Here is a 26,342-nt window from a genome sequence, read left to right as displayed (position 1 = left end):
ATCCTCGCTGGCAAGCACCCGCACGCGACCCAACGTACTCTTTCACGATCTCCTCCTGGTTCTTTTCTGCCCAAACATCGAAGGCTCGTACAAAATGGCAATGAAGGCTGTAAGCGCTACAATGTGTGCGCTGAGTTTCGCTGACTCGCCTGGAGCAGATCGTCAAGTGTATGTGCTTAACACAGCGATCGCCGCCGCGTTTCCTGATCGAATAGGATGTTCAGCTGTCATCTCGGGAGACACCCTCGTACTCCGGGGAAGCCCAGGTCCTAATGGCCAACCTCCCAAAGAAAGGTACGCAACGGGCTATTCAAGTCTTTCTGCACGTCGTTTGACCGATGACATAGGATCCTGCACTTGACAGACATCATCGCGCCTCGCATGGGTACTTCGAGTCGCGAAGACGAGGTACTTCTCGAACATCAATTCTGCTTGCACTGATATAGGCTGAAATCCGATGTTCAGCCTTGGGCCTTCGAATCACGCGAATTCCTCCGCTCGCATGCCGTCGGTAAACCCGTGACCTTTAGCGTCGCGCACACCTTGCCTCCTGGCGAGGGCGACGTGCAGCGCGACATCGGAACGGCCGAGATCTCCGGCGTGGACGTTGCGGCCGAACTCCTCAAGGCTGGCTGGGCAAAGGTCAAAGACGCAAAGCGGGACCCTACCGACGACGACTTGCGTCGCAAGGAACTCGAGGCCGAAGCGCAGAGCGCCGGCAAGGGTGTATGGAACCCTCACGGTCCCAAGGTATGTGTCATTTATAAGTAATTACGCCCTAGTCCAACGACAATGTTTACGCGCAGGCCCGCACCGTCCATTACATGATGCCGACCGACTCGCACGCGTTCATCAGCGAATGGAAAGGCAAAGAATTGGACGCCATCGTGGAGCAGGTCAAGGATGGATCAACTGTGCGGGTCAGGCTGCTCCTGCCAGACGGCGATCACCAATTCGCGAACATTGCGCTCGCTGGCGTTCGCAGCCCGCGTGCGGCAGGGAAGCAGGGCGAAACGAGCGAGCAATGGGGAGAGGAGGTGAGCTCACATGACCACCTTGCAGTACTAGGTATCCATACCCATGGTTAGGCGAAATTCTTCACTGAGACGAGGCTCCTCCAACGCGGCGTCAAGGTCACGCTCCTTTCGCTCCCTAGCTCAACCGCGACGCCCTTCCAAGCAAACGGCAGCGCGCCTGCTCCCCAAACCGCCAGCATATTCATCGGCCTCGGTTTGTCCGGCAGCATTCTATCCAGTTACCGTGCTAACGAGGTACTGCAGTGTTGCATCCCGCCGGCAATGTTGCCGAGCACCTTGTCGCATCGGGCCTTGCGCGGGTTGTCGACTGGCACGCTGGAATGCTATCCACCATACCGGGTACGATGGAGCGGCTACGCTCCGCCGAGCGTTCGGCGAAGGAAAAGCGTGCATACTTGTACGCGTCCGCTACTGCACCTAAAACGAATGGTGCTGGCGCGTCTACCGCGAATGGCGCCTCGAGGGAGTTCGATGGCTATGTTGTCCGTGTGTGGACTGGCGACCAAATCTCCGTAGTAGAGAGCGGACCGGGTGGCAAGGAGAGGAGAGTGCAGCTGAGCTCTGTGCGAGGCCCCAAGTGAGTATGTCGACTCCTCGTGGTCGAGTACGGTTGATGAACTTCAGCCAGGATGTCAGACCCGAAGCAGGCTTACTACGCCCACGAAGCTCGCGAATTCCTCCGTCGCAAGCTCATCGGCAAGCACGTGAAGGCTCATGTCGACTTCATTAAACCGAGGGACGGCGAGTACGAAGAGCGAGAGTGCGCAACCATCCGATATGGCAACAGTCACGCGTAAGTTGAGAGGCTGTCTTGCTCAGCCCTGCGGATCTCACCTTCGGACTTTCGGCAGCAACATTGCTGAGCAGCTGATTGAGAAGGGCCTCGCGAGCGTCGTGCGGCACAAACGCGACGACGAGGACCGCTCGCCAGACTACGACAAGCTCATGGCGGCCGAACAGACGTGAGTGCATACTCTCGCTCAGTATTATCCCTCGAAAATGTGCGATTCCCTCACAGTCTTCTCGTAGTGCTGCGACGGAGGGACGTGGCATTCATTCGGGAAAGGAGCAACCTGCGCCAAAACAGCCTCTAAACATCTCTGAGGTAATGGTTTACCTTCGAACAGCGACTTATAGTGTTGATCCCAATTCTTCTAGACCCACACTCGCGCAACCCAGTTCTTGAACGGGTTCAAGCGACAGGGGAAGATCCCCGCTGTGATCGACTACGTGGCGTCCGGTTCGCGTTTCAAGTAGGCTTGTTTTCGCCTTGTTTGCGCCCTCCGCTACCTATCTCACGCTCTCGAAGGATACTCTTGCCGAAGGATAACCAGGTTCTGACCCTCGTACTTGGTGGAATCCGCGCCCCGCGGACTGCGCGTAATCCCTCTGAAAAATCTGAGCCGATGGGCGCAGAGGCAGCGGACTTCGCAAACCGCCGCTTCATGCAGCGGGACTGCGAGATCGAGCTGGACAGCGTGGACAAGTCAGGCGGCTTCATCGGCGCACTGTACGTCAACAAGGAGAACGCCGCAATCAGTCTCGCCAAGGAGGGATTGGCAAGCGTACATGATTACTCTGCTGAGGGGTTGAGCTGGGCACGCCAGCTTTACGACGCAGAGGTTCGTTCTCATCATCCTTTATGACGTGTGCATTGTGCTTAGACACTTCATCTAGGCGGAGGCCAAGGCGGCGAAGCGTGGTGTAGGTTCAGTGCTGATCATGTTTTGCATGCATATTGAAGCCGTCATTGGTAGCTATGGAAGGACTACGACGCAGAAGCAGAACAAGCTGCTGCTGTCGCCGCCGCCGCCACTTCCGAGGACGACACGTCCGCCCTCAGAACTGAGTACATAGATATTATCGTCAGCGATATCAGGACTACGCCGCAGTTCGGTTTCTCCGTACAAATACTCAACACTGAAGGTAGCCTGAAAATCAATGTTCTGGCTATGCTACTTGCTCACGTTACCATACAGGCATCGCATCGCTGGAGAAATTGATGCGCGACTTCTCACTCTACCACAAGACCGCGGTCCTACCAGCTGGTTACAGTCCGAAGACCGGCGAGCTAGTTTCAGCCAAGTTCTCTGATGGACAGTGGTACCGCGCGAAAATCCGTCGGTCATCGCCCGTCAAGAAGGAGGCGGAAGTTACCTTCATCGACTACGGAAATCAAGACACCGTCTCCTTCAAGGACATCCGCCCCCTAGACCCGAAGTTCCGCTCATTACCAGGGCAGGCGCATGACGCGCGACTAAGGTACGCGTAATCTTATCAACATCTAGGCAGCGGCTTGAATGATGTTGCAGCTTTGTCAAGCTCGTCAGCCCCGATAGCGAATACTACTCCGAGGCCGTGGACCGCTTCCGTCAGCTATCCGATGGCCGTAAGCTCATCGCGAACATCGACCACCGGGAAGGCCAATTCCTCCACCTGCGCCTCATCGACCCTCAGGACCCGCCAACTGCCAGCGAGCCCGCGAAGAGCATCAACGCCGACCTGCTTCGCGAGGGTCTCGCGATCGTCGACAGGAAGGGGTGCAGGTACCTCGGCGCTTATCCCGCTCTCGTCAAAAACCTGCGGGAGAGCGTCACGCTGGCGAAGCGCGAACGCCTGGGCATGTTTGAGTTTGGCGACGTCGAGGAAGACGAGTAGAGCGGAGCTGAACGGTTCGTGTGTTGTAACCGATGTATCCGGCAAATCCGTATTTGCCATTGTAGATGATGAGAATATGGCCGAGATCGGACCACCTCGCTGCCACTTAGGGGTCAATGCCACATTGATGCAAGAACTCATGTGCTGTCTACCATTTGCGTAGTCCTCTTTGTTGTGCTAAGTGAACAACCCTCTCGTTTATAATACAGCCCGGTAAAACGTAGAGTACAACCATAAGAATCCTTCTTATCGCGACAAACGGAGGAAAGCATGCATGTAAAAGACAACCTAGCCATTCAATCAATAAGGAGCAATTCTCGGTTGCAAGGATGCGCACCAAAAATAACGCCTAAAAGGACGAATTATATCGTAGCAGGTAGCTTGTCCATGCACTCCTTGATCAGCCTCAGTGTCTCGCCCTTGTCGTACAGTAGTCGGGCACAATCGCCATTGGCACACTTCGCATTCCAGCATGCTTTGGCGGCAGGCCATTCGGTCAGACCGTGACTCAGGACCGTATCGCCAAGCGGTCGGACGTCCATCTCGGCGGCGATGGCGTATTTTAGTTCTCGCCTGACATGTCTCTCCGTCAATGCGATAGCCTTTGAACGACGGCAAGTGGTTCTTACCATGTATGGTAGTCAACGTTATAATCACACATGGAACATATAATATGTGGATCTGCCGCGTTCACGAACGGGGGGTCGTCCAGCATCCTCTTGAGCTCTTCTCTCCGCCGGTAATGAAGATCGAAGAGGTTCATGAGGGAATCAGTGCTCAGTTTCCGAAGTTGGTCCCTGTGTTCCGGTGCATGGAGATTCAGCGACAGAGATTGCTTGGAAGCGTGTTTGGCTTCGTGTTCCCAGCCGTACCGGCATGCCACCGCATATAATCGAAGAGGGTCGTCAATGACGGCGGGGGTCATGACCAACATGCGTATGATAGACAGCGGGCCCGGCATATCGTACTTCTCAGCGGCGTACAGCAGTGGCTCGATGCTGTCGTACGAGGAAAGGTTGGGTATCGGAAGACCACAGACCATGCGTAGGATACCTTCTACAGTGGATTGGTCTTCGTCGAGAAATATGATGTCTTTCTCCGGGTCTGAAGAAGGCGGAAGCGAGGACGTCGTCTGGGGGAGGGTGAACATGGTGCGAAACCACCCCGAGGTAATCTTGAGCGTGAACGAGTGCACACGAAAGCATTGCGACGCAAGTCCATCCTTGGAGCCCAGTATCACATCTGCTTCAGGAGATGCAAAGAGAGGATGGTAGCTGATCCTCTGTGCGCTCGAGCTGCTTCCCTCCGCGGCTGGCGGTGCGTCAAACTTGATGGGGTCGGCCTGCATGTTTACGAATGAAGTAGTCTGGCGTGTAGAGCCGGCAAGTGTAGTAAGCTCCGCGTTCATCAACCGCCGTGTGTTTTTTGCACGGTTCCAGCGGCGAGGAGGAAGGCGTCGTCGTCGTCGTGCGAGGAGAGGGACTGGTGGCGCGATCACGAGACCTGGACGGTTTGAGCTTTGTAGGGGTCCCGGGCGCTCATGCAAGTTGGCTCGTTGTCATCTTCTATCTCCCCTTCACCATGCCCGCCTCGAGGAGTACCAGCAGACGACCGCTCGACTCTGTGATGACCGGCCACACGCTTACCAAGCGTAGGACGCCCGTCGACGACGACGTTATTGTTATCTCCTCCGACGAAGACGAACCAATAAGACGAGGCCCGCCGAAGAGGAAACAGGGCAAACCGAGGCGAAACTTGACGTCTAAATCCTCCATCCAGACCGCGGACTTCTTGGAGATAGGCTCCAGCGATAATGAGAGCGGTCGAGGCACCCACGAGCTGAAGAACGAAATCATGAAGCTCAAAGAGGTGCGTTGCATGGCTGTTCCATCAAGCAGTCATTGTGATGTCGTCCGGCCAGAAACACCGCAGTGAGATGGACGAAATGCAGAACAAACTTGAGCAAGCTAGACAGCATGCGATTGAGGTTGAAATGGCCCTGCAGACGCAACCCTCCGGATCCAAACCATCCACCTCAGTAGGCTTCGGAGACCATGGATTCCTGTTTGATCATGATCTAACCTCATACTTAGCATGATGCACCAGAATGGGCCTTGGGTATCCAGGACGATGTCTGCTGCGAAATATGCACACTTAGAATGTGGACTCCTTACAAGTACGTATTATGGCGTCACCGTGGTGGTCCTGCTCGTGTTGATTATATTATGCCCTTTAAGCCTACCATGTGGTCACACGTTCTGCTCCAACTGTTTAGTCGACTGGTTCACCACCATCCTCAAACAGTATGCTGTAGCTCACCCGGAATATCGACCACCTTCCCGATTTGAAAACCCCCTTCATATGCGCTTCCCAGCCAATCGGCCTGCTATACCCGCACACCTTGCCCAAGATGAACACGTCCTACGTCACCTGTCTATGGTGCAACATCAACAGCATCGCGCGCTCGACGACGCCACGAGGTACCGTCTGCAGGAGTTCAGGCATTACCTCGAGCAGGAGCGATTGTACATCCTGGGCCTCAGGGAACGACAAAAAGGGCCACAATATACGTGCCCGACCTGCAGGGCGGACGTCAAGCACAAGCCTTCGGAGGTGTTCGCCCTGAAGAGCATCGGGAGGAGCATTGCTGCTGCATCTGGAGATGCCAGTCCAGACACAGGCACGAAACCTGATCGGCATATCTGGGATCGTTTCTTTGGCTTTGATGCTTGAAGAGGGCTATGCCTACCTGGAACTCAAGCATGCATAATTATTGTCTATATTATTTCTCCACGGTGTACATAGGTATGCACCAGCGACATCCACAGCAATAGTGAGGCATAACAGCAAGCCACTAGTCAAGACCTATACTTAAATCATCGAAAATGACAGTAAGGAGGTTGTCATGCTGCAATGCCTGATGGCGGTAGGCAGTAACTGCAGGTTGTATTATCTTCGAGTGAACCGCGCTCAATCATTGTCTTTGAGACCCCATGCCTGGGCTACCGGTGAGCCCTCTTCCTTGCCGTACACCGGATCCATTACGACGCCGCCCTTCCCCAGCTGTCTGATCCTCTCCTCTACATTTGCCTCACCGCCATAACATGTATCCCAACCCTTCGATCCGGCAGGATACGAACCCACCATGGTGAAACCCCCTTCGGAGGAGACGGCGCGGTGTGCAACGCCCGCGGGTAGGAGAAGTACGTCGCCCGCTTTGATATCAAGCCGTTGCCCGCCGCCGAGCATGATTGTGGCGCGGCCGGCGTACGGGATCAAGAGCTCGTGCGTCCTACAGAGAGGCGTATCGTCCCAGGAGTGCAAAATGCGACGACAGAGGGCACCCACGTCGAGTGAAAGTGGTCGAAATCATACATCCCGTATCGCCACGCTGGCTTGAACCCGTTTTTGCGCACAATCTCCTCGATCCTCGACGGGTTCAGGGGTCCAGCGGATGCAAAAGGTTTGTAGTGCACGACCGGCAGACCGGAAGGATTGCTGTTTGGAAAGGCCCCGTGCGCAGCGATACGAAGCACAGTAGGTTTGACGTTCGAGAGGGGGAGCAATGGAACGCTCATGGTCGTGCTGGTAACTTGGCTGAACAGCAGATGTGATAAAGCGTCGGCGAGGATTGTCAGGAAATGAGAGGCAATTGAATGACGTCATAGGGCGCATAGCCTCATCGTTTCTTTCCCCGCGTCGCCTTGGAGGGAGCTTGGGTCTTGGGCTTCTTTAAAGCACGGGTGGAGGCGCCTAGTGCTGGTCCGTCCAAGATCTCGATGTCACTGTCGTTGTCGGCGACCCCAATCTCTAGCGGCTGCTTGCGTTTCGTTCCCGATGATTGCCGTGGGGTGGCATTTTGAGCGGGACTCGGTCGCAGAGATCCTGACCCTGAACGCTGCAACGAGCCGAGGGAATGCGCAGAAGAGGCTGGCGACGTGCGCCTCGAGCCAGATCGCGAGTTGGTGTGCGTCGTGCTCCGTTTTGGAATCGTGTGGAGAGGACCGACCTCGTCGTCTTCCTCCCCACGGCGTAGAAGCATGGGCGGTTTCGGTGCCATGCGAGTTTCGCGCCAGTCGCGCCGGAAGACGCTTTCCAAGGACAGCGAGTCCTCGAAGGACCTGAGATTCGCCTCAATCCGTCCCCCGGTAACAGAACTGCCGCCGAGGATGCCATCTCCGGTAGCACGAGCGGCGAAAAGATCCAGCGAGAGTGACGCCGAATTCTTCACTGAATGTCGCGCCTTCGTCCGATCGTCATCTACCGTGGACTCCACTGGCGACGGTTCGCCAATATGCTCGATCCATTCCCATGGCCGGTTTTGTACAGGCACGGTGCACGACGACGTGCCACCAGAGATTTGAACGAGATCTGCAACGACGGGATTCTGGTCGACGTAGGGTAACAGAAAGCGTATCTGTGCGCAGAGTTCGGCTGGCATGGCGGGAGGTAGATCCGACATACTCATCCGTGGGTAATGAGAGAAAGGTTCCGTTGTGCCACCGTCGGCAGGAATCTCTGTGAACAGGGTCAATAACGGGTCTACAATCGAACTAGAATATACTTGCCATCAAGCAAATACTGATAGGTGTCCAAAAGCAACGGGAATGCGACCAAATCTTGATACGGCCCCCCACCATGCAACTGAGAATGGTGTCATGAGCTACAACAAATATTTATAGGCAAAAATTTACCAGCATCAGCGAAAATAGAGTCGAAGTCAGTCGCGGTATAATATCTTGCATCGTTGAGGTCCACGTTCTCGGAAGTCCAATGTGAAATTGCAGCATTCGCGCTAGGAAAATCGTGCATGGCGTGTAGGCACGTCGCTCTGCATCCGTCGAGATCTCGGGTACCCGGCCCTCAAAGATTGCTTGAGCCTCCTGAAAGCGAGAGCACAAAGCGGGAACGAATGTATCCTGAGTATCGGTGTCAAGAGGAGGCGTCAAATGTCCTTTGGCTCGCAAGGAGCAGATCATATATGATAGGAGACGCATAATATCTCCAGCCCACTTCATACTCTCCGACGCTTGCTGTCCATGCAAGGGAAGAGTGTTATTCGCGAGAATCTCCGTAATGCAGCGAAGACCGCTGTTTATGAACTAGTGAAGGGCCAATGAGCTATACTCGCTCTGGAAAGGCGAAGTACTCACCCTTCCAACTACAGCCGGACTAGTTCCCTTGGCGAGCTCCGCGATGAAATCCGCTTGATCAAATGTCATGCGGACGTGGAAGAAGCGACCCATAAATTTATTCAGTTTGGCGGTCGCTGCGCCTTGACTTGCTGGGTCGCTCAATTCCTCGCCCCATTGTCGAAGCGTGAATTGTAGGACGATACCTGTGGCGGCTATCTTCCACGGAGTCAGAAGCGATGCGATGTCATGTAGTTCAGAGCCTTCGGCATCCGTTGTATCCAAACTGGTCGACAGTTCTTCGCCGGAAGTGTTTGCGAAATCGGGATGTCCGGCATCCGTGTCGTTGAACACCAAACGCAATGCATTGACGAGAGGCTGATGGAGTTTGGAGGCAATGCCGTCAGATTCCAGGGTCTGAGCAAAGGCTTTTTGCACCGCGTCCAGGTTGCGATATGCACCTTGTCGAAAGTCGGGAGCTCTGGATATCTGAACTCGCAGCCACGCTGAAGTGGCACGAATATGTTCAGAGAGATCGTAGTTTCGCTCCATGAACACTAGGACAGGGACATTCGATACCAGATGTTCAAAATGTGGATCGCGATGGACTTCTTGCCGACGAGCCTGGATACGGCGAAGTTGCACAAGATCCATGGGAGGGGTTCCGTCGTTGTTAGCTTCCTCGCTCAACATCAACCTGGAGAACAGATCGTTGACAGCATCTAATGTGATTGAGAGCCGTAAGCCGTCATCTTGCGACGAAGCCTTTGCAGCTGCCTGCCATGTGGGATAAACGACGCCTTGAAGAATCCCGGTCGTCGTCAATGCCCCATGCATAGCTAGGGAAACCAGGACGACGATCAGGACGTCCCAGACATCCGCAGTGAGGCCGGCAAGTTCGGTTTTACCAGCTCCCAGAAACCAATGTAAGACTTGATCGTCAAATCCAAACGGGGTGTGTTGATCAACATCAAGCAGGAACGATGCGTAACGCATGGCACAAGCTCTACGATCGACTCGATCGGGTATCAGTGCCGGGAGCTGACGGAGGCTTGCGACAGTGTTGTCCCAGACCTTCCATGCCCAGTCACGAGCAGAACGATATTTGAACCAGAGGCTGTTTGCAAGCATTGAAGGGGCGTCAGCATGACTGTCCGCTGCGAGCATGAGGATCTCTGGAAGATGGACAGGCACATTCGCGTCGGGAGGATCTGCGATAGGTGCTAGAGCCTGGCCCAATACTGAGTTTGCGCAGATGATAACAATAAACGGACGCACATGAACCAAGGCGTTTATATCTGTGGTGACCTGATCCTTCGCGGAGCTGTCTAGATAACCATGTTGGTCCATCTCTACGAGGGATCTCAGCAGCAGGCGATGATGAACACCACGATGCCTCCAGTAGCCGTGGGCAGTGTACAAGGCGTTCACAATCCGGTGACAGACGTTTTTAGCCACCCATATGTCCTCGAACCTGCGCAGAGTCTCGATCGACGCGTTCAAAGCATCGCTGGTAGTGGCATTTTCGATTGCGGCAATGATCAGCTGGATCGAATGCATGAGAAAAATACCGTGAAAAGTGGAGGAACAACATACGTCGAGTATGGACCCGTAGCAATCAAGATGTTCCATGAGGCAGATGGCGAGGCCGAGAGTCCTGATCGTCTGCTCCGCGTTTTCTGGCGACGTTATGGTGTTGCTATGAATACCGGGTCAGGAGATTGATTGTAGAAGGCACGAAACTAAACTTGCTTAGCTACGTGCTTGCGGAGGATAGGTAACAACCACTGTCTGATAACCTTAACGCACTCATAACGAGGTGCAGTGCTGAGCGTTGGGCAGATGGACATCACGGCTACCATAGACGTAGGCGTGGGTTGCGGTTCGCCTACAGGGAATGATTGGTGTGGCTCATCCTCGGGGTCTAGCTGGATACCTACCTCCAAAAACCTCCGTCAAAACCATCCTGATCTCTTTCCGCATCTCCCGTTCGTTGACATCCTCAGGCGTTCCGCGGGCGCGCACGCCATGCAAGGCCACTTTACGCTGGTTCACGAGTGCCGGAGTGGACCTATGCAAAGGCATCCACCTCAGGAAAGGGCGATGACGAGAGCCCGGTTCCTACCATGAACGTGAACGCTTGATGTAGACAGGAGAACTTTCGGCACATACCGTTGAGAATGATAGCCCTCTCTCCCCACGTGCGATGAGACGCTCGATGTAGGCAGAGTGTGAGAACAATCCTTTCTCGACGAGCTCCCCGAACAGACGAGCAATGGCGGGTAGATTTTCGACCTCCGCTGCCGCAGCGGAGCTATCCAACCAATCAAAGAGGTAATCCTGCAGTGCTTCTCGAGGCGACGACTTTACCAGCCGACGTGCGGCGCGTTCTACCATGCGCTCGTACCACCGCGAGATGATGGTCACGGCCGCATAAGTCCGATGATCTCCGTACTGCAGGCGAGTTACGCTCCACGTCAGCAGCGTATCCAGCTTTGACGCGAAACGTCCAGCGGCCTCCCCATCGAGTTGGCCTTCGCCCTGAACTTCCAGGAAGGAGATGAAATCCATGTTCGTACTGGCACAGATCGAATTCAGGAGCTGCGCATCCGACACCGCTGAGCCGACGCTCGCAAGCACTCGGGGTGGCAAATTATGGAAGAGCAGCGATTCGTTTCGCATGGTGATGTCAGATAGGATATGACTAGCAAGCTCATGTGCGGCAGGCGGTAGCTCAGAGTTGCGATTTGTAAGATCCTTGGAGAGCACGGAAACCAAAGTTTCAGAGTATTGAAGCCACATGCGCGGTCCGACGAATGCGGAAGGAGCTGCTAGTGCTGACCGCTGTAAAGGAATGAGGACTCACTTCGAGATTATATATATGACACGAACCTGGAGTATATAGATGAGAAGACCTTCAAGATGATCCAGGCCGTCGCGAACGATTGAAACATTGACCTGCAGCTCGCGAAGTGAAAAGGTTGGTTCGACCAATATCAAATCACGTACCTCTGCGAGTCGGCCTAAACACGCTTCAACGAATGGTCTGGCCAGCGCACGGGTTACAAGCAGGCCATCTAAGTATTCATCCGCCATCATCGCAATGAATGTTGCTTGTGCGAGATTACAGTTGGCCATATTTTGGACAAGCCACCATAGGAATGTGCGGTTGTCGACAAGTCCTTCTGAATAGAAAACCCGAAGAAGGTCTAAGCTGTATACAAACTTCATGACCCAGCGGTCGCGGGAGTCCTGCTCGGCTAAAACACCTTTGAACGTATGCTTGATATTAAGGCTGAGGCGAGGGGCGCTAGGCAAAGCGATCTGGTCGAGTTGCTTCTTGAGGTAGTTGTTGACTACCGTGGCCCAGTCCACGCTATACTGCGTAGGGTTATAGAAAGGTTTGTTTCGTTGCGCGCCCTATGTGTCGTCAGTCGTGTCCTTGCAGCGGCTGCAGCGGCAAGAGCCGAAGGACGACATACAGTTTCGTTCGCGCCGAACACACGCAAGAACCATACGGCGCGAGATATTGGCACTTTGTAGTTGTGCAGCAGATCCAGCAAATCCGCCCCCTTTGCTCCGTGCGGTACAGATTTTCCGAGTTTGTTCAGCGGGATAAGAGGATCAGCGAGGTCGGTAAGCCATTGATGTTTCTTTGTGTCCGTTTGGGTCACGCGTCCAGGCATCCGAAACTTTGGTGACCTAGACCATCATGTCAACCGCCGCCACATGAAACGTACATATTCGAACTTACGGCAACGCTTCCGTTTTCTCCGCCCGACGGCGCAAGACTTGATTCATAAGGCTTTCCAGATCCGTCAAAGCATTCGGGTCTTGTAAGCGGGGCTTTACTACCGCTTGGCCGCTGAATGTCTCCGCCTGTCGAATAATTCTCTGAGAGACGACACGTAGGAATAGAAGATGAGTGACTAACGCCAACAGCACTTGCGACCGAATATCCGTCTTTGATATTCTTCTCGGTCAGGAGGTCCTCATCCTGTCCTCTTCGCGGGGGATCATAACCGAGGTAGCCTGCGGGTGATTGGTCAACGATAGATATATCGCAAGGAACCAAGAACGCCTTCGTACCCAAGTCTGCGCTGACATGCGCCTTCGGTAGCCATTCCGGAGGTCGTGGGTGGTAGACTTCTGGTCCTTTGCCTGGATCCTGCCCATTCGGCATCGAGGAGGATATGTGCCTGGGTAATTGAGAGTATACGGTGCTATTATAGGGTCATTCGAGGTTCATGAGTAGTCGCAAAGGACGGCCGCGCTGGTATTCCTGCTACGCAGGACTGGCGGGAAGCCGAGGCTAAAGCGCCCAAAGCCACATGGGCGAGTCGCGCAAGAGCCCGCAAGAAACGCCGTTACGTCCGATCCCTGCACGTGAAAGCGCGTCGCACTCAATGAGCGCGTGACGCGTTCGACAGCATCACCTAGCATCGCCTCCAAAGTTAACCACACTCGATCGCGGTATTAACTTACTACGTGATGCATCAGTCAGCAGCCTCATCAAGGCACTTGAGCATCGGAGGTTCCATGGCCACCAGCAGGAAACTTCTGGAAAAGCGCAAAGAATATGAAGGGGTTGTCGCTCTCGCGGAAGCCAGCGATACGTTCCTGAAGAGAATCGAAGCTTTGAGCAAGGATCTCGATGATGTAGCTGCGGCAGGGCAAGGTTGGCTTGGTTTTATGGCTTACAGCTTACACCTAAGATGGCTTCCTGCGTAGTCATGGGAGAGGTGCTGGAGCAATGGCCTAGTATGTTTCGCATCCTTGGTCTCATTCGTGGGTTCCGATCCTTTCTGCCCGATGGATAGACTGAGTTTATGCGCATCATAGTGGAAGGTCGGGATGAAGCCGAACGAGCACAAGCTGAAGCCGCAGCAATATCCACAGGCGATCGCCTCGTTCGTGTACCCGTTGACGAGCTCGGGGCAGCAGGAAGTTCTTCCAGTTAAAACAAAACAATGGTAATGTCAATCCTAGTGCTCATTGTACCTTGCACGCTTAGAAAGCGTTTGTTTCAGTACATCTTCAGTTGTAGTGCCATACCCTATCCCTGCGAAACCAATGATACCTCGTACCCGCTTCTGTACAGTGCGAACATAGTTTATACCTTATTCACAGGTTCGGCGAGTTGGTTTTGCGATGATTTCCGACACGCTGACATATCGTTACAGGATCACCCTCTGAGACTTCGCTTGTACACCGAGAACCGTATGTATCTGGAGCATGAAAATATGGATTTTGTGGACTCGAACAGTTTGGCATGGCATACGATGTGAACGCGGTGTGAATACTGGAATTTGGAAGGTATGCGAGCGTACGTGGAGGTCATTCGCGATCAAAGGCTACAAGACACCACTCGTTAGTCATGGCACATCAACGACCAAGTCGACAATGCTAACTTTGTGTTCGGCGAATTGTTGCGGATGAAGTTAAGTATCTCCACAACGGAGTCATAGTGGGTGACCATGTCGTACGTTACGTCAGGTGCGCCAGCTCTACCGTATGTGACCAAATGGGTGTTCGTGCTGTATGACAGGGGATAGAACTCCGGGTTCCCCAGGCTGTTGTGCCTCAACCCCGCGGATATGCCTACGGAGTGCCCCCGAGCGGCAATGGCCCATATAGCGGTGGTCCGCGTGTTGGGCAGCTGCCGGAGATACCCGAGGAGCTGGGTACGGATAGATTTGAATGAATCTCCGGTAATCGCCTTTCCCTCGAAGAACACAATGGCCGTCCGTGGTGCAACCGCCTGACGGACGAGGAGGTCGACGGTCCCTTTTACTGAGGCGCCGTCAACGGGGGTGCCCTCAGGCGCGATGGTGAACTCTGGAAAGCTATAGCAGACATTGATGAGGCTGAAGCCCATTCGTTTGATCAATATATCTGACGACCAGGGTTATCGAATAGCGGGCGACTCACGCATTCCAGACGGCGTTCACGTCGCCTTCTGTTCGCATATGGTTGTTCGCCAGGGCGACTACCGACGGACGTAGTGCGTGCAGTGCTTGAGCGACGTCTGGCATACAGACCAGTGGTCGAAGGGGATTTGAACACGGTAGCGCTCGGCGTCTTGCCTGCTTTGTGTTATAGATAGGTATGCGATATGCATCGGTTTAAGAGAGATTCAACTCGTCACACGGGACATCGGGGCAGTCCTCCCGCCGAGGTTGCTTACAACACGCATTACGTGTTAGCAAGTTCTATCGCATCCGTTGAACTACCGACGTCGGGACCCGACCACACCGCGATGCATGCAGTAACATCGACGATTTCAGACAGACGATTATACGACAGCGAGTTGATCGGATCGGGTGCTGCTCTCGCCGCGCACGTTGGCTGTCAACGATGAGCTGCCATTCGAAGCAACCCCAGGCAAGCTGAGCGCAAGCATGCGGATTGTTGAGTCATGGCTCCTTTGACTCGTAGAGCGATGACTGGATAGGATGAATAGGCCATCTTGTCTAGAAGAGACCCGCGCGCGCGAACGGCACATGGTTTGGTGATATATATAGGCATGCAGCACGATCCACGTTTGCGTCTGGTAGGTACTACGTGGGATGAATCATGTGCTTGAGGTTCTTGATATTGTAGTGGTGATGATGCGGGAGGCACGAGGTATGGAATCATGTGCGTCATATCCACACTAAGAGGCAACGAGGCCGGATTGCAGCCAGTCAATGATTTATCCTGTTGATTTGGCATCCTTGAAGATCTGCAACACCCTCTTATGCAGCGCCCTCCCGATTGCTCCAACCACAGATGTTTCGCAGAGGATTCCGATGTCTAAGGGTACCGGTGGGGCGGACAAGTCGGCAGCAACCTCTTTGACGGTGTCTAGGGTGTTTTGCTTGAAGCTGGGTATAGCGCGTAGACCGAGTTTCCCATCTGGCGGAACCTTGGCCTCGGACGCGTGAGTAAACAGGGAATGTGATCCGTCGAGAACGACGACCCTCTGACCGCGTAGCAACCTGAAATCGAGAGCGTGTCTTTGGCGTCTGTAAGCAGTGATATCGGATGCGGTTATTGAGGTGACCAACCTGAAATCGCCGTAGAGTATCCGATACCAGGCAGCGGCCTTGGGAAACACGTCGATGACCACGTGTGCCTCCGCCGCCATCTGTTTTATCTCCTCCATCAAGATCGCCATGGGTAGCGTTTCCCGAAGGAGCCGAACCAAGCGATGCAATGAGGGTCCTAGCTTCCCATGTTGCAGGATCTGACACATGAAAGGTTCCACGGCTTCATGCGGATTTTGGCCGTCGTGCCCAGCGATAGACCGCGAAAATCGGATTCTGTACGATCCGCCTTGCGGCGCGAGCTGGTCGGTGCATGTGATGGACAGGCTGTAGTTCTGCAATTGGATCAAAATATCAGGGACGTCGCGATGAAACAGAGGAGATACTAACCCCTGCATATGTAAACTCGACATTCTGTAAATCAAACGAGAGTAGGCGAACATCATCCCACATGTTCTTGGTGGACATTTGAGCTACTGCACGCTATCATGAGCACGATTGTTATGATTAGGCTGGAAAGGACATACCTTCACGGGCAATAACGACCATTTTCGAAACTCTTGCCCACTCTTGCACGAACTCATCCACGCATTTGTCAACATCATTGGACAGGAAGGAAACCACCGCCTGTGCCGTGTCGTAGATAATGCGTTTCGAGAGGCGTATGACGGTACTCGTTCCGGCCGATTTACCGACTGGTTGTTGGACATACTTGAGCTTAACGCACGTCACCACCTGCGTCTTCTGTCCAGACCACCAGTTGATTGGCACCACTCGGATGTTGGGCATCGCGGCCTCTACCGCTGGCGCTCCCGACAGTATATCGGATGCCTGGACACAAAGCGCCTCGACGGAATGTGCGAGGGTGGAATGTGCATGATGTACAAAGTCGGGACCAGGAACTTGTTTGGGGTTTACTCTGACCTTCCTGAAGGGTATCAAGCGGGTCTTGAACTGCTTTTCGACGGTGAAATAAGCGACACGGGCACTGTGGCGCTAAGTTAGCAAGCTTGAACGCGAGGTCACTTCGATGGCTTTACCAGCAGAACGCGTGGAGCTCCCGAAGAAGAGAAGTTTCCAAATCAAACCTGTGACGGCTTGAATAATGCTGGACTTCGGACCAGAATAGATCGCGTACCGGGCTCGAGATCTCGGTGTAGAAGGACCAGGATCGGTTCGTGGCATCTGGGCCTGAGCATTGAGAAGTTCAGGGGAGTCGACCACGTCGATTTGAACCTCCCCTTCGGCCGTCTGTTTCACGTCGAGCCAGCCGATATCGACTATGACTAGATTGCGATACATCGTATCCGCCATGACCATAACCTGAATGAGGGCAAAGCGGAACTCGTAGTCCGTGATGACGATGACGAGATAATGGTTCAACGAGCCAGCGAGTTGTATATATAGCACTCCACGAGTGGCAGGTCCAAGTTTGGCAATTTCTGTGGGAGATAATATTATTGATTTGACGACAGCAACATTCTGATTGCAGACTACCTTCTTTCGGGAAGTTGCGGACGCGGAAACTCTGCAAACCGAGATAGTTGGCCTTCTGCTCTGCTAGTTCGACGATCGTCTATACATGGGACGTTGATGATCGCAGCAAGGAACTGTATTCACGTTTCCATACCTGAAGGCGCAACCTGGACAAGGCATCGTATAGAACCTCCGGGTTCTCATTGAGTCTTGCAGTAATGGCCGTGAATCTTGGACCACGTCCCGCAGCCGCAAGGTCGCCGGTGTCGCGCATGTTAAGCCGACCAGTACGCGGGTCGATAGTGATTATCACCACCTCGTCCACGCACATATGCACATGAAGGGCAGGGATGCCATCTAACGTATGACGATGTGAATATAGATCATCCCTTCTCTCGACGCGGGTCATTACCATCTTCGACGAAGTTTACGACGCCTAAGGGCGAGTACACCGTATGGCCGTATTGCAACTGGTTCTGATAAAACCGCAAAACGCCATCCGTATGTTTCCTGATTACTTTGCGAAGCAAGGCTTCGAAATCCAGGTGATCCGATTTCTGTGAAGCCACGTTAATATTATCTCAAGGAACTGAATGAAGCGCTGTGCATACTATTGCAAGGTCTTCCTCAGATACCGCGAGTTCTTCAGGGCTTACTACCGCGGCAAGCGCCCCTTTCATAGGTTCCCACATCACACGGAATTGTAGATTCTCCACTTGATCAGAAGGATGCAGGCCGCCAAGTTTCGAGGTCTCGGCCAACTCATTAAGAACTCGAACTTCAGGCGACCACCTAGCCCCCTCTGTCGCGGTTGTTTCAACTATGTCAATGCTTAGTGTTCCACCGAGCAACGGTAGTTTATTCCGAGCTGCTCGCCCAGGTGGGACCTGTGGCGACTTTCGTCTTTGCCATGCATTAGCGTTGTAATATCATGGAGACAAGGAAACATACATCCAGTAAGAAGCTTTGAATCCTTTCCGATCGTGATTCATGTCCACCTTAAGGAATTCAGCCCAGCCTAAAGCGCGTATTCTTTCTGCCTTCGGATCCGATTAGCACAGACGTAACGTCGTCAATTTGAAGTTTCTTACCTGGAACCATAGAATTTCCAACTGATACGACATCGACATCATCTCTGCAAATGGTGAGACTCCTGGAAAGCGACGAGAAAAGATCCTCACGAAGGAAGTTGAACAGCCGGACCAAAGGGGCATCAACAGTTCCTGGTGGTAATTCGGGAGTAGGAGGAAGTTCTACTCCTTCCGGAGTATAACCAACCGGCGGCAGACTGTAGAAGGTTAATCGCGAGTTCGCTTCGTCGGTCAAATGTCGCTTCATGATACCGGTCGGTTCCCGGGGAAAATCTGGCAGTATATGAGGCCTGTCAAGAGGAGGTCGTAACAATTTCATGCTCACCTTGTATGCCCGTGACGTCTCCACCGATACCGAACAAGAATTCCGCATGCACGAAGAACCACCGATCGTCCTGCATCGCACCTTCCAAACATAGAGACGATTCAAAACGCCCAGGAACGGTAAAGAATACGCGTCCATCCGCTGCATAGCATTAATAGACAAGTGTTAACAATCGCTGAAAGGACGTACCTATGCGGTATTTCCACATATCCGGCGGGATAACTTCCGACATACGTAGACGATAGCGAATGACATCCTCGATGTCGGACAGTGTCTTGGCTACTTGAGCATCCGTCAATGGTGGTTCAGGGATGATGAATTTCTGGTGTTGCCATGAAGAACCGTTATAGGACGATGTGGTGAAAGACAGACCTTGATGGCAGTAGGTAGACGCTGATAGCTTCCGGTGGTCAGAACGTCCAGAGATGTAAGTATATCGTGATTTCGAAGTCTGTGCGAAGGATTAAAAAGCCGCACGAAACAAGAGACCGCGTAGAATACCTGGCAGAGTCAAGGCTCTCCTTTGCCCAAGTCAGACCGTGCACGGCATCCTCGAACTGTCGATTCTGATCCATGAGGAACGCGGTGATGTTCTGGGTTGCGTGGCGATCAGACAGCAGTATGTACAGACATGCCTTATCTACACAAACCATGCACTTCTGCACCGTATCTGCATCCCGTGCCCACTTCGCCAACGCGTACAGTTTCGCGACCTGCTTCTTGTGCCGGACAACAAACTCGGCGAGCGTACGCTTCCGTTCGTTGTCTGACGAACTTGGCATCCTGCGGTCAACTTGAGCATGACTCTAGCGAGTGTGGCAACAGATGAGCTATACGTCTCTGCCATCTCAGAAAGTTCCGCGTATATGGCCTGAACAACACGCGACAAGAGCTCGCCCAAGGGAATTTGTCCGTCGTACACGACAGGGAGCTCGTGTTCCAGCTGCTCGACAGACGGTTCATCGTCGAGTGCTCCGTTGGTGTGAACGCCGTTTTGATACAGTGGTTTCGACCCGAGATCCTCTAGCTTGACGGCCATTCCGCCAGATTGTGATCGTTTTGCAGCTTGTTGGAGGGCTGCGACTCCAAGATGAGGCAAGACAGTGGATGCGTAGGGAAATCGGTTTGAAGGTCGGTTGACTCCGACGGTGAGACAGTGACGCCGCGGCTTTGTCTCAGCCTGTCCAAAGGCCACAATGGACTATTTGCGAACTCTTGGCTCGGCAGCCGTATCTTCCCTTGTTCAGAAATCGGGTCTCAACCTTCCGTTCACGCTTGGCCAACGCATCAATGCTTACGATAATAAGTCGATATGGAACCTATACGACGCCGTGAAGCGGGTGCGGTCACAGCATTCGGACCGCCTGCTAGCATCGCGTTGATGGAGGGATACATACCTGTTGTCGTTAGGATGACTCCTCGCCAGCATCTGTCTTTGAATTCGACGGCACAAAACGCAACCTCTTGCCCCTCGCGAAGAATGCCTTGCGCAAGCTGCGGACTGTGCGGCATCCTGATGTTCTGAAGTTTCTGGACGTGGTCGAGACGGAGACTACGATCTTCATCATGACGGAAAGGGTCCAACCTCTATCTGCTGCTCTCTCCTCGTGGAGGGGTAAAGGGGTCGTGGAGAAGGAAGATTGGCTTCTATGGGGCTTGCATCGGATATCTGTGAGTCGCTTCATACACTGTGTTCCGCCGCGCTGATTTCTCTCCGCTTAGGTAGCTTTGGCGTTCGTGAATGATGCGGCCTCGTCCACACACGGAAACATATGCCCCAATTCCATCTTCATCTCGCCATCTGGGGAATGGAAGCTTGGAGGCTTCGAGCTTCTGAGCAACCCTCAGGATGAGGCCGCGGTACTCTATGTACGTCGTGTGTCGACGACAAGCATTCAACCACTCAGAGTACGATGCAGAACATGGGCAGTCTCTTGCCTGGCACCTTTGAGCACATGCCCCCAGAAGTGAGGAAAGGTGGGTGGTCCGCTTTGAAGGAGTACGTGATCATAGTTCCTCATCCTCGAGTTTTCTTGGTCCCGAAGGCTAATACCATCCGTAGGCACAACCCAGCAGTTGCAGATGCGTATGCTTTTGGGCTGCTTCTTCACGCGGTTTTCAACCAAGATCAGCCGCCTCCGGCCACCTTCAATCCGCCTCATCCACCTCCCTCCCCGTCGTCGCGGGGTGCCATCCCTACATCGGTTTTCCCTTCGTTCAAACGACTATTGAACCCGAGTCCCAAATCCCGACTATCGACCAAGGGCTTCCTCGAAATTGGTATGGCAGAAACGGGTACTGAAGGGGCCGGCTTTTTTATGAACAATCGACTGGTGAAAGTTTGCGCCGGTCTCGACAATTTTGCGTTGAGCAGCGAAGCGGAGAAATCCACTTTTCTAAGGTGCAGTGGGTTAACACACGGATAGCAGACGTTGTAAGACTCAACTGGCACTCGTACAGGACGCTGAAGGAATCTATGTCCTCATTCCCGGCCGAATTCGCATCGTATAAAGTCTTGCCATCACTTGTTTCAGCGCTTGAATATGGTGGGGCGGCTGCTACTGCAATTATCCCGCTCGTCTTGCAGATCGGCAAGAATGTCTCCCCTGATGACTACTCCGGTATCATACTCGCGCCCCTCGTAAAGCTGTACGCTAGCCCAGATCGTGGCACGCGAATGGCTCTGTTAGAGCACTTATCTGAGTATTGTGATAAACTCGATAAGAAGACCGTTGTAGACAAAATATGGCCCAATCTCGTATGTGCCATGTTCTGCCTCCGTAGTTCGCACACGTCTCACGTTGTCCAACAGCAAACTGGATTCCTGGATACCGTTGCTGTCATCCGTGAAGCAACAGTGAAGTCTATTATTCTGCTCTCACCAAAGGTAATTGAAAATTTTCTGTGATTAGTATGCGTGGGTCTGAATGTACCCGCAGTTCAATGAGCGCATCCTGAATAACGATCTTCTCCGTCATCTCGCCAAAATGCAGTCCGACCCCGAGCCTTCAATCCGTACCAATACCTGCATTTTGATGGGACGTCTGGCTCCATCCCTCGGTTACCACACGAAGCGCAAGGTTCTTGTGCCAGCGTTTGTTCGCGCTCTGCGCGATCCCTTCGTACACGCCCGTGTGGCTGGTTTGATGGCCTTTATGGCGTCGATCGATTGTTTCGACATTGAGGAGATTGCCACCAAGGTGATCCCGAACGTAGCAGGGTCCATGATCGACAAGGAAAAGTATACGATTCGCTTCCGCTGGTGCGCCATGTATCTAATGCCCCCGGAATCACACAGATTGGTCCGCGATCAAGCATTCAAGGCTATCGAACTCTTTGTTAAGAAGCTCGAGGAACATGCAGCAACAATGGTTAGACCTTCCGTCTGGTCTTATGTCAGCTATCGTCTGATATTGTTCCAGCCGGAAACTGTAATCCCGCCGGAAGGACACGCACCCGTGCCAGTCAACGGAGCAACTGGCATCCCCGGTCACAGTACGCTCGTCAACTCGGCTGCCGGAGCCGCGGGCGCATTGGCGGGATGGGCCATTAACTCTTTGGGAAAGAAAGTGAGTAATGCGGACGTATTCGATGACGGTGCTAATCTTCAATTGCATAGCTTGCCGCTTCCGATATGCAAACCGGAATTGCCTCAACCACCTTGGACCAACTAATACCTGCTGCGACTATGCCAGGTAGCTCAGCCCCGACAAGTCGACCTTTCTCCGCGCCTTTGCCGTCACCAGCCACTTCGTCTCTGGCCCCTCCTGAGATTCATACACTGAACTCTTCCAAGGCGAAGGGGATGCAGCTTGGTTCAAGTAAGGTGCCAGTCAAACTGCTTGCCGCCGAATGGGCAGATAGCGCCGATTCCGACAGCGGTGCAAATGCCTGGGGCAACGACGACTTAATGGACGTCAACGCTGATGAAGGCGACTGGAGTGCGTCCATCGATTGTTTCTGATTATTATTTCTCATAGAATCCTGTGACATCATACAGCCGTTTTCGAAAGTGCACCGGCCATTGGACACGCGAAAGTTGTATCCGTCGGGGATGGCGGGCGGAGTCAGGCGACGCCAGGTGATCCGGTTCTTCGTAGCGGTGTGACTGCTTTTCTGATGCGTAACGTTGAGGCCTAGACATGTGGGAGGATGTTGATACTGGCACTCAACAACAAGCAATTCCGGATCCTTGGGCAGCGCCCCCAGAACCTTCGTACCTCATGCCCTCAACACCTCAGTCGAAACCGAAAGCTTCCCCTCCCGCCAAGAAAGCCGCCAGTAAAATAGCATCTTCCGCTCGCGCTGCTAACCCGGCTCCGCCTACACCACCGGAGGCAGCGGACTCCTCAAGTACAGTCAACATGACGAAGGAGGAGAAAGCAGCGGAGATGGCACGCAGGAAAGAGGAGAGGAGACTGGTATGTCTGCGAGACGCAGGTGCACATGGTTGAAATACTGAAATCCAAGTATAACTGTAGAGGATCGAAAAGCTGAAAGAGCAGAAGAAGGCTGCGTCGAAGTGATGAAACACACAGCCGGGTCATCAATGCCCGTTGACTTGGGTTGGATGCAAAGTGAGAGCTCGTACTTAGGATTCCTTAAACTGCTGGCGGTGCTATACGGACCAGGTTGGTACTTCAGTGTTGCATGCACGTTCGGTCGCCGGGGAATCAACACGTATCTTCTGTCTTTTATTTTCATTCCTTACTCCTCGGAGCATATCTGGATTCTACCATAACGATGGTGTAACTTGAATAAACTAGTGTGCAATTCCGGACTCGGGACATCGAAGCGATCCGTCTGTATGAACACCCATACTGTAAGGGAGCGCGCGGGGCAACGGCGCTGAACAAGTCCCAGAAGTACAACGTAGAACTATGACACTGAAAAGGCATGGATTACCGAGGCAGATATCTCCTGGTGTTCATCAACTTAATCACGGTTGATATCTTCGCTGACGTCGGCCGTTGCAGTATCACCTCACAGACAAAAAGTCACACTTAACCACTTACTACTGAATGATGCCCGCGTCCTCTGTCCATGATTCGATGCTGTCTTCCGACTGTGGTGATACCTGGCGTGTCGGGCGTATGACAGCCGTTGAGGGCTGACGGTGAAGTCTAACATCATCAAGGGGACCAACACTTGCTGTAGTTGAATCAACTACGACGCCATTGACGGACAGTCGGCAGGCAAATGCCGATATCGGTTTCTGCAAAATATTAGTATGTGAGTGTCGTCCGCGCCGAAGGAGACTTGTATAGACCATCTTCGGTGTTTCCACTTCATCAGTCTCGGCTTTCAATGAAGGGGTCGCTGGTGGAGGTTGTGTGGCGGGAGTTCGTAGAGGTGAAACATACACTCCTGGTGCGGGAGCAAACGCAGGACCTGCGGGCTCTTTTGCATTCGATGGCGATCCCGTGTGATCCTCATTCACGTCGGGCGTGTTACTACGAAGACTGGAGCTCGACGATGTAGCGATAGGCACCCGCTCCTCAGATGAAGGTTGCATTTGACGAAGGGTCGGCGGCGGGCTGTCATGATGACTCTGGTAGAAGACATTCAGCGTCATATCTGGTCCGGCCCCCTCATAGCTTGCCAACCCTTCATCGTACGGGGGAGTGAGAGATACCACAGTCTTCGCCTGGTGAATACGAGCAATGTGCCCATGGGGCCGAGTGCCTCGCAGATGAGTAGGCCATTCCACCTCGCTGTACCCCAACACCGAACGATCCTTGAGTGATTGCGTCAGGAAAGTTTCGGGGGTTGGTGAAGATGAACGACGAGAATCGACATTCTTCCTCTTGAGCGGTCGCCATTCGAAGTCCAATGTATCGTAGTCGACCTCCACTGCGAACTCGTCTTGCGAGCCGGCTCTGACATGCGTTTCCTCCCCGGCATGATAGAGCACTGGATCATTGACGTAGATGTCGCGAGTGGCAGGTTGGGACAGATAGTGTTTAGGCGACGCAGGAATATTGTTCGGCGCTGACGGTGTGTCGTGGATGAACCACTCGGGATGGTGATCGGCTCGGTAAGCCCCACCGCCGTCAAGGTCATCGTGGAACTGTCCAAGAAACGGGGAACTTTCGCCGTTAAACACGGCAGTCGAGAATGGACGACGATCAGTACGAAGTGCTAGAATCGTAGTCTCCACTCGAGAGTTTCCCGGTATAGGAGAGAAACTGGGAGATACCCTTCCAGGACCTCGGTAGGAAGGCGTTGCAAGGTCGGAAGATGGTGTTTGTCTGGCGTACGGACCCGGCCGGGCAAACGGATCCGTGACTTGAGCATTGAGATTGGACGGGGATGAATGGTATAGGCCCTGTCCAACCGCAGCAAGAGAGACTGAAGGCGGATATGGACTAGACACCGAGGGGTGCTGGATTAGCCTAGCGTATGGGCCCGGCGTCACAAAATTGTACGGTGTGGCGCATCCAGGTGGTGAGGTAGCATAGATCGTGGTATCGTGCTCTTTTATGTCTTCCACGAGTCTTGGTGTGCGCGGCGTAGGAACCACGCCTACGGTCGCCGTGGGTGGCGGCATGAATGCGAAGACAGGTTCGTCGGCGGCGAGTTTCGAACGGAAAGGGGGAGCAAGCCTGTTCAAGTGGGGGCAAGATTGATTGATTCCCTCATGCAGTTCGGTATCGTTTGTTTGCTTTCCTGGAAAACCTCTCGAGTGGTCAGAAGCTGTTTCCGGTAGCATAGACGCCAGAGAGTTGGCTTCAGTGCTTCCCAAAGCACGGAGTGGATGGTTCTGGTGCAACGAGTTGAATGTACTAAGGAGCCAACCGGGAAACTCTCTTTCGTCCTGGAAGAAGATCAATCCATTCCTTCCTTCAGCAGGGACAAGATTGGAGCGCATATATGTGGCACCTCGATCGTGCATGTATCCAGATCTTCATCCTCGATCAGTATATCGGCATCGTATGCATGATCTCCCGAGCTTTGCCGTCTTTTCCTGCCATTTCGGGGCCTTATGGTCGCTGAGCTCTTCATCTTCATGATCGCAAACTCGTCGCCCAAACGTCCACTCGACCGACCATCGTCAACGTCTACCTCGAACGCGTCGTGTAGATCGGATGGCGTCCTCGGACCGTCGTATGAGGAGTGAGAGGGCCCAGATGATGAGCTGCGCGCTCGAGGACGCGTCTTCTTGCTTTGGATTGAGCTTCCTGCGTCAGTTGCGGCTCCTCTGGTCGTCGAGAGTTGCTCGATCATGCGATCGAACCGCATGTTCAACGGGGAGTCGTCCGTGGTCTTGCGTCGCTTGTAGCCATAGCCATGATGTCGTGACATTTGGAAAGCAGTTGTTCAAAGGTGTTGTGGGGCAACGGGTATAGGGCTAGACAGTACTGTAGCAAGAACAAAGCAACCCGGATGTGATGATGCCTCAAGGATACTTTCAGAGGTACGGGGATAGCAATATTACACTGATGATTGTCACAGGGCTGCTGCAGGCAAGTCCTGGGCGAGCAGAAGGAGCGGCAAGATAACGTCGCTACAAGACGCGACGCGAAGATTGGTGGTAAACCGTGGCTGGCGCCTGCATAGTGTTGCGCATGAAACAGTAACACTGCGGCTAGTGA

At 53.4% G+C, this 26,342-nt stretch overlaps 8 protein-coding genes across 8 annotated transcripts; 3 read left to right on the top strand and 5 right to left on the bottom strand.

Moving 5' to 3' along the window:
- Positions 1-94: 94 nt before the first annotated feature.
- Positions 95-3,695, top strand: PUNSTDRAFT_132165 (transcription factor; the record flags this gene model as incomplete). Its single annotated transcript, XM_007381498.1, has 17 exons — positions 95-109; positions 159-168; positions 225-294; positions 348-408; positions 466-750; positions 807-1,037; positions 1,089-1,230; positions 1,281-1,614; positions 1,666-1,830; positions 1,889-1,999; positions 2,067-2,142; positions 2,196-2,290; positions 2,347-2,659; positions 2,715-2,741; positions 2,795-2,963; positions 3,017-3,299; positions 3,350-3,695. 17 exons carry the CDS (start codon positions 95-97, stop codon positions 3,693-3,695), a joined length of 2,733 nt encoding a protein of 910 aa, XP_007381560.1.
- Positions 3,696-4,057: 362 nt separating this feature from the next.
- Positions 4,058-5,043, bottom strand: PUNSTDRAFT_112000 (uncharacterized protein; the record flags this gene model as incomplete). Its single annotated transcript, XM_007381497.1, has 2 exons — positions 4,058-4,268; positions 4,325-5,043. The coding sequence occupies 2 exons, from the start codon at positions 5,041-5,043 to the stop codon at positions 4,058-4,060; spliced, it is 930 nt and encodes a 309-aa protein (XP_007381559.1).
- Positions 5,044-6,106: 1,063 nt separating this feature from the next.
- PUNSTDRAFT_142193 (uncharacterized protein) lies at positions 6,107-13,010 on the bottom strand (the record flags this gene model as incomplete). Its single annotated transcript, XM_007381496.1, has 16 exons — positions 6,107-6,987; positions 7,044-8,213; positions 8,264-8,339; positions 8,390-8,797; positions 8,849-10,057; positions 10,106-10,372; positions 10,424-10,526; positions 10,637-10,715; positions 10,768-10,948; positions 11,000-11,671; positions 11,720-11,785; positions 11,837-12,247; positions 12,310-12,529; positions 12,582-12,706; positions 12,762-12,859; positions 12,917-13,010. The coding sequence occupies 15 exons, from the start codon at positions 13,008-13,010 to the stop codon at positions 7,375-7,377; spliced, it is 4,848 nt and encodes a 1,615-aa protein (XP_007381558.1). The 3' UTR covers positions 6,107-6,987; positions 7,044-7,374.
- Positions 13,011-13,318: 308 nt separating this feature from the next.
- Positions 13,319-13,788, top strand: PUNSTDRAFT_63459 (uncharacterized protein; the record flags this gene model as incomplete). Its single annotated transcript, XM_007381495.1, has 3 exons — positions 13,319-13,505; positions 13,559-13,615; positions 13,670-13,788. The coding sequence occupies 3 exons, from the start codon at positions 13,319-13,321 to the stop codon at positions 13,786-13,788; spliced, it is 363 nt and encodes a 120-aa protein (XP_007381557.1).
- Positions 13,789-14,065: 277 nt separating this feature from the next.
- PUNSTDRAFT_142192 (uncharacterized protein) lies at positions 14,066-14,871 on the bottom strand. The gene is made up of 3 exons (XM_007381494.1): positions 14,759-14,871; positions 14,239-14,694; positions 14,066-14,181 (listed from the first exon to the last, which is right to left on the bottom strand). The coding sequence occupies exons 1-3, from the start codon at positions 14,860-14,862 to the stop codon at positions 14,175-14,177; spliced, it is 567 nt and encodes a 188-aa protein (XP_007381556.1). The 5' UTR covers positions 14,863-14,871; the 3' UTR covers positions 14,066-14,174.
- A 479-nt stretch (positions 14,872-15,350) lies between these two features.
- Positions 15,351-19,827, bottom strand: PUNSTDRAFT_83920 (MED14-domain-containing protein). The gene is made up of 19 exons (XM_007381493.1): positions 19,584-19,827; positions 19,398-19,530; positions 19,249-19,340; positions 19,120-19,198; positions 18,937-19,069; positions 18,748-18,888; positions 18,513-18,695; positions 18,423-18,466; positions 18,283-18,371; positions 17,943-18,234; positions 17,744-17,888; positions 17,486-17,688; positions 17,353-17,431; positions 16,994-17,297; positions 16,896-16,943; positions 16,383-16,843; positions 16,246-16,331; positions 15,877-16,190; positions 15,351-15,825 (listed from the first exon to the last, which is right to left on the bottom strand). The coding sequence occupies exons 1-19, from the start codon at positions 19,784-19,786 to the stop codon at positions 15,522-15,524; spliced, it is 3,333 nt and encodes a 1,110-aa protein (XP_007381555.1). The 5' UTR covers positions 19,787-19,827; the 3' UTR covers positions 15,351-15,521.
- A 116-nt stretch (positions 19,828-19,943) lies between these two features.
- On the top strand, positions 19,944-22,421 carry PUNSTDRAFT_63532 (ARM repeat-containing protein; the record flags this gene model as incomplete). The annotated part of the gene is made up of 10 exons (XM_007381492.1): positions 19,944-20,087; positions 20,158-20,418; positions 20,470-20,616; positions 20,667-20,746; positions 20,810-21,148; positions 21,208-21,505; positions 21,560-21,634; positions 21,687-21,988; positions 22,046-22,118; positions 22,170-22,421. The coding sequence occupies 10 exons, from the start codon at positions 19,944-19,946 to the stop codon at positions 22,419-22,421; spliced, it is 1,971 nt and encodes a 656-aa protein (XP_007381554.1).
- Positions 22,422-23,761: 1,340 nt separating this feature from the next.
- On the bottom strand, positions 23,762-25,297 carry PUNSTDRAFT_132157 (uncharacterized protein; the record flags this gene model as incomplete). Its single annotated transcript, XM_007381491.1, has 3 exons — positions 23,762-23,824; positions 23,894-23,962; positions 24,017-25,297. The coding sequence occupies 3 exons, from the start codon at positions 25,295-25,297 to the stop codon at positions 23,762-23,764; spliced, it is 1,413 nt and encodes a 470-aa protein (XP_007381553.1).
- Between the last annotated feature and the right edge of the window lie 1,045 nt (positions 25,298-26,342).

The sequence above is a fragment of the Punctularia strigosozonata genome (assembly GCF_000264995.1).
Source record: "Punctularia strigosozonata HHB-11173 SS5 unplaced genomic scaffold PUNSTscaffold_3, whole genome shotgun sequence".
Lineage (NCBI taxonomy): Eukaryota > Fungi > Basidiomycota > Agaricomycetes > Corticiales > Punctulariaceae > Punctularia > Punctularia strigosozonata.
This window is presented reverse-complemented; position numbering and strand designations above follow the sequence as displayed.

Coding starts and splice junctions, on each gene's coding strand:
- PUNSTDRAFT_142192 (XM_007381494.1), bottom strand. CDS start 14,862: ATGCCAGACGTCGCTCAAGCACTGCACGCACTACGTCCGTCGGTAGTC. Junction 14,695..14,758: donor GTGAACGCCGTCTGGAATGC/GTGAGTCGCCCG, acceptor AATGGGCTTCAG/CCTCATCAATGTCTGCTATA.
- PUNSTDRAFT_83920 (XM_007381493.1), bottom strand. CDS start 19,786: ATGGCCGTCAAGCTAGAGGATCTCGGGTCGAAACCACTGTATCAAAAC. Junction 19,531..19,583: donor CTTTCTGAGATGGCAGAGAC/GTATAGCTCATC, acceptor AGTTGACCGCAG/GATGCCAAGTTCGTCAGACA. Junction 18,372..18,422: donor TGGAAATTCTATGGTTCCAG/GTAAGAAACTTC, acceptor TCGGATCCGAAG/GCAGAAAGAATACGCGCTTT.